This window comes from Helianthus annuus, chromosome 13 (genome assembly GCF_002127325.2).
Source record: "Helianthus annuus cultivar XRQ/B chromosome 13, HanXRQr2.0-SUNRISE, whole genome shotgun sequence".
Lineage (NCBI taxonomy): Eukaryota > Viridiplantae > Streptophyta > Magnoliopsida > Asterales > Asteraceae > Helianthus > Helianthus annuus.
In genome coordinates this window covers 29414272-29418652 of record NC_035445.2, presented here as the reverse complement: position 1 = coordinate 29418652, position 4381 = coordinate 29414272, and the positions used below count along the sequence as shown (strand labels likewise).

Genomic DNA, 4381 nt, shown 5'->3' with positions numbered 1-4381 from the left:
GAAGATGCTGGAAAAACGAGCTACAACAGAGGCCAAGAGAGAGACCAAATCGGCTAGAGGAATGAAAATAGCCGACTTGTTGAGCATTGTTAGTCAAGCTCATGTTTAATCGTTCGCTCTTTTAAGTTGTGTCGACTTATTATATATCCCTCTCAATAAGATTAGGGTTTGAATACAAAATAAGCACACTAAGTACCAGATAGATGAAAACCCTAAGCTGTTGTAACCAAAAAATACAAGGCCTTTGTAGTGTGATGTAAATTATGACACACTTGAGTAATTTGTACATTTATTTAGAATGATGGCTACTTTAAATTTTTTGCATAAATGATGCAAGGTTTATGCATATTGCAAAACTAATACATATTCCAAATACTAATACGAAACATAACTTTGCCTCATGTAAAAAGACACAAGAGGCAAAACAAGGCCATACAGCGAAGAACATGCAAAACACCATAGCAAAAACGCGTAGAAAAGCAGGAGAGGCAAGCCGCAACAAAGGCCAAGAAAGGGACCTCAATGTCACAAATATTTAAAAACTCTGAATTTCTTCCAAACAAATACTTAAAAAACTTTCAAAATGTGTTTAAAATCCTACGTGAAATGAAACTCATACACGCGACAAAAAGACATTCTTAACACCATCATTGAACATACATCTAAGAATCAGCAATGGTGACCTCAACTTCAACACCGGGTTCAATGGTGATGGAAGTAATTTGCTTCACAACATCGGGAGAACTGAAAAGATCAATAACACGCTTGTGGACACGAAGCTCAAATCTGTCCCATGTGTTTGTACCTACATATGTTAAATTCTAATTAATGACCATGAACATAAAGATCCACCACACACACTGATCAACTTAAAAAACAAATGAAAAACTTATACCTTCACCACAAGGGGACTTCCTAGTCGTGATGTTAAGAACCTTAGTTGGCATTCTAACAGGTCCTTTGACTCTCAACTTCTTGTCCTTCGCCCCACGAACCAAATCAGCACACACTGTGATTAACCCAATCAAAACAAAATATATAATCCTCTAAAGAGTAACCAAACAGTTTAAAAGTGAAATTAGATCAGCAGTCTACGCATAGTCGTCAAAAACGCATGGCATGCAGAACTGTGTGCCAAGTACACACAAATCAAAAATCATGACAGAGGTTAACCTCAAACCAGGCAGACAAGATTAACCACATGATAAAAACAAACACTGCACAAAATGTCTATGCCTATTAAATATTTTTTTCTGAAAAACTTTATTGTTTGTCTTAGGCAAGCTTTTTAGTCAACTTTACGGATCAAGGGCATCCTGCGATTTTGACTACTACGAGGGCATCTTGCAACAGTACTAATACACAGTGTTGTAAAGATCGCTAGGCATTATTCAAGCGGTGAGGTACGCCAAGGGATTGATCGGATTGGACTTTAATGTATAATTTTACAAATTTATATACATGTAGTGTTAATTTATACCAAGTTTCAGAATCATATGTAAACTAATGAAAGATAGAGGGGTGTTGAATGTAAAAAGCCCAAACCTTATTAAAACCTACTCCCTACCCACGTTCTTCATTTGCCATTTCTTTCCCACTCTTCATACATTCGTCAGTTACAACAACAAAATACAAACCCTACCCCCCGAATCCACTTTATCTACTTGACATATTTGGTCCGATTCTGACTTTTTGTGATCCAATTTTGACCTTTTTTTGAGCAACTAGTCAGATTTTGACCGGCTTTTGACAGGGAACGATTTTTTTCACTGATTTGGTCAAATTTAGGTGATGGATTACCGATTACCACCTAGATGCCGATTAATCGGCTGCCTAGAACGCCTTCTACAACACTGCTAATACATAAAGAGATTAACAGCATGATAGACCAAACACTTTCTTGGATTAAGCTAAAGAAGCTAAATTAAAAGTTTAATGCCCTGGAACTGACACTGAAGCATTACAAATGGAATCAAATTATGTGAAGTAAGAGTATTAGGTGTAATTACGGTGAAAGTAGGATTAACTTAGGTGGAAGAAGCAAATACCTTTCTCAAGATTCTTAACATTCTTAGATGAAAGGGTAATCCTGATCTTGTGAATCTGTTCTTGGGGCTCTTCTAGCCCTGGCTTTGTTGGTTTCATTGCTGCATAAGCCATCTTGTTTCTGTAAAAACACAACTATAATCAATGATGCATTCAAGCCTAAGTTCGAGTTAGTATTAAAATGTACAACTCTAGACCAAAAAAAAAACAATCTAGTAGCAGCAGTGGATGAGATGTGCACAATTAATTTAAATAAACTTATAATCAACATCACAGCAGCTATGAAATCATTTCCAAAATCACATCTCCCGATTTCTGCACTCATTTCTAGTTGACAGCTTTTAATATAATCATGTGACAACATAGTGAAAAGTAACAAAAATCAGCACAAACACATATATATACACACCCACGCACACATATATAGAAATACAATATATATAAATTACATGACCTAATCTCCATCAAATCACAAAACCCGACCAAATATCACCATCTTGAATAATACATGCACCATCAAAAGAGTATTAAAAATCAACAGTAGTAATCAACGATACATTTGAACATAAAAGCAACAGAATAATTAAACTTAAAACTAGTTAAAAACAATCTAGTAGCAAATAGCAACACTGGATGTTATTTGCAACATCGAATAAAACAAACTAGTAATGAACATTACAGCAGCTACAAACCCCTTTCCGAAATCATGGCGCTAGTTTCTCGTAAAGATGGATTTTAATTTGATCACATAAAGATATACAAAAAGTAACAAAAAATCAGAAAAATAAACAAGTACAAAACTCCAAATTACATATCATATAACCTAACCTCCATCGAATCACAAAAACCATACCAAATATCACCATCTTAGATCATATATGCATAATCAACCAAACTATATTACTGAAAACTCTAACCTAAATAACAATCTAGTAGCAAAAGTGGCTAAATATGCAAAATCAATTGAAAAAAAAAACTAACAACAATCATTACAGCAGCTATTAAATCATCTCCAGAATCATATCTATCGATTTCTGCACGCGTTTCTAGTTAATACAGCTTCTAATTCTAATTAAATCAAATAACAATTTATAGCAAAGTAGTTAAAAATAACAAAAATACGCACATCTGAAACTCCAAATTACACAGTATATAACCTAATCTCGATCAAATCACAAAATTTAACCACATATCACCATCTTAGCATGATGTTAAACAATTTCACATAGATTATAACTGAAATGCTTCGCAAAACTTTAAATAGAATCATCTAAATGAAAATTAACACACATGTAAGTATAACATGTGTGAATGTAGCTATACGAGGTGAGATAAACGATCGGAAAAGTAACCTGCAGAGAATTGCGATTTACTCCGGCAACGACGATGACGGCTGCGGCTCTTGCAGATGTGATGTTCAGGCGGAATCGAAACCCTAGGTCTATTTATACCTGGGTTTACAGATATTTATTGAGTGTAGAGTTAAGGCCCAATTTATACTGGGTTTATAGATATATGTTTTTTGAAGGTTAGTAAAGTTAAGGCCCAATTAGAAAAAGTGCTCAATATATAATCCACTTATTCACACACCCTTTCATTCATTATCCTTTTAACTCTCCGAGACCATGGGTAGTGGCACCCCACCTTTGAATGTTTTGCGTCATTTGACAGTCCAGTCAGCAAGAGGGTTTTATGGGACGTTTTTTTAAAATGAGTGTAGTGAGGATGTGGGCATTATGTTAAAAGGAAGAATGCATGTGATTGGGCAAGAAACAAGAATGCATGTGATTGGCCAAAGAATTGGAAGTTGGTCGTGAATTAAAGAACGCTGGAGACCAAATTTTCCTCAACAACGCCCAAGGGGCGGTCATAGGGGCATTTGGGGGTGTGCTTTTGTGAAAAAACACCCAAAATTTTTACCACTACGGGTGGTCTAAGCACCATCTATACGTTATACAGTCGTACGTGACGTATAACCTCAAATCTTGAAAACCAAATTATATGGTGTCAGGACTTGTCTGGCTATTGCATCATACGAGGCGTATAACCCATACGCGTTGTATGAGACACATGATTTTTTTCGAAACTAAAATTGGTCAAATTTTGGTAAAATTGGTTTGCCGCATATAAGAAGTTTTTTTCTTTTTGAAATTTTCAAACATGTTCACATAATATTTATTTTGTTAACAAGTTTATGAATATTTTGCTCAAAATTTATATTTGTTTAAAATTAAAACCATTATTAATTAATTGAACCAAACTATCATACTATAGTAACAAACCAAACAAAGTAGACACTTAAAAAAACATTACAAATATAAAAAAAATGAAATTG

At 34.6% G+C, this 4381-nt stretch overlaps 1 protein-coding gene across 1 annotated transcript; it reads right to left on the bottom strand.

Moving 5' to 3' along the window:
- Positions 1 to 487: 487 nt before the first annotated feature.
- Positions 488 to 3544, bottom strand: LOC110897589 (40S ribosomal protein S20-2). Its single transcript, XM_022144355.2, has 4 exons — positions 3399 to 3544; positions 2049 to 2167; positions 896 to 1009; positions 488 to 805 (listed from the first exon to the last, which is right to left on the bottom strand). Exons 2-4 carry the CDS (start codon positions 2158 to 2160, stop codon positions 663 to 665), a joined length of 369 nt encoding a protein of 122 aa, XP_022000047.1. The 5' UTR covers positions 2161 to 2167; positions 3399 to 3544; the 3' UTR covers positions 488 to 662.
- Positions 3545 to 4381: the final 837 nt, after the last annotated feature.

Coding starts and splice junctions, on each gene's coding strand:
- LOC110897589 (XM_022144355.2), bottom strand. CDS start 2,160: ATGGCTTATGCAGCAATGAAACCAACAAAGCCAGGGCTAGAAGAGCCC. Junction 1,010..2,048: donor TGTTAAGAATCTTGAGAAAG/GTATTTGCTTCT, acceptor GGTTAATCACAG/TGTGTGCTGATTTGGTTCGT. Junction 806..895: donor GAAGTCCCCTTGTGGTGAAG/GTATAAGTTTTT, acceptor TAACATATGTAG/GTACAAACACATGGGACAGA.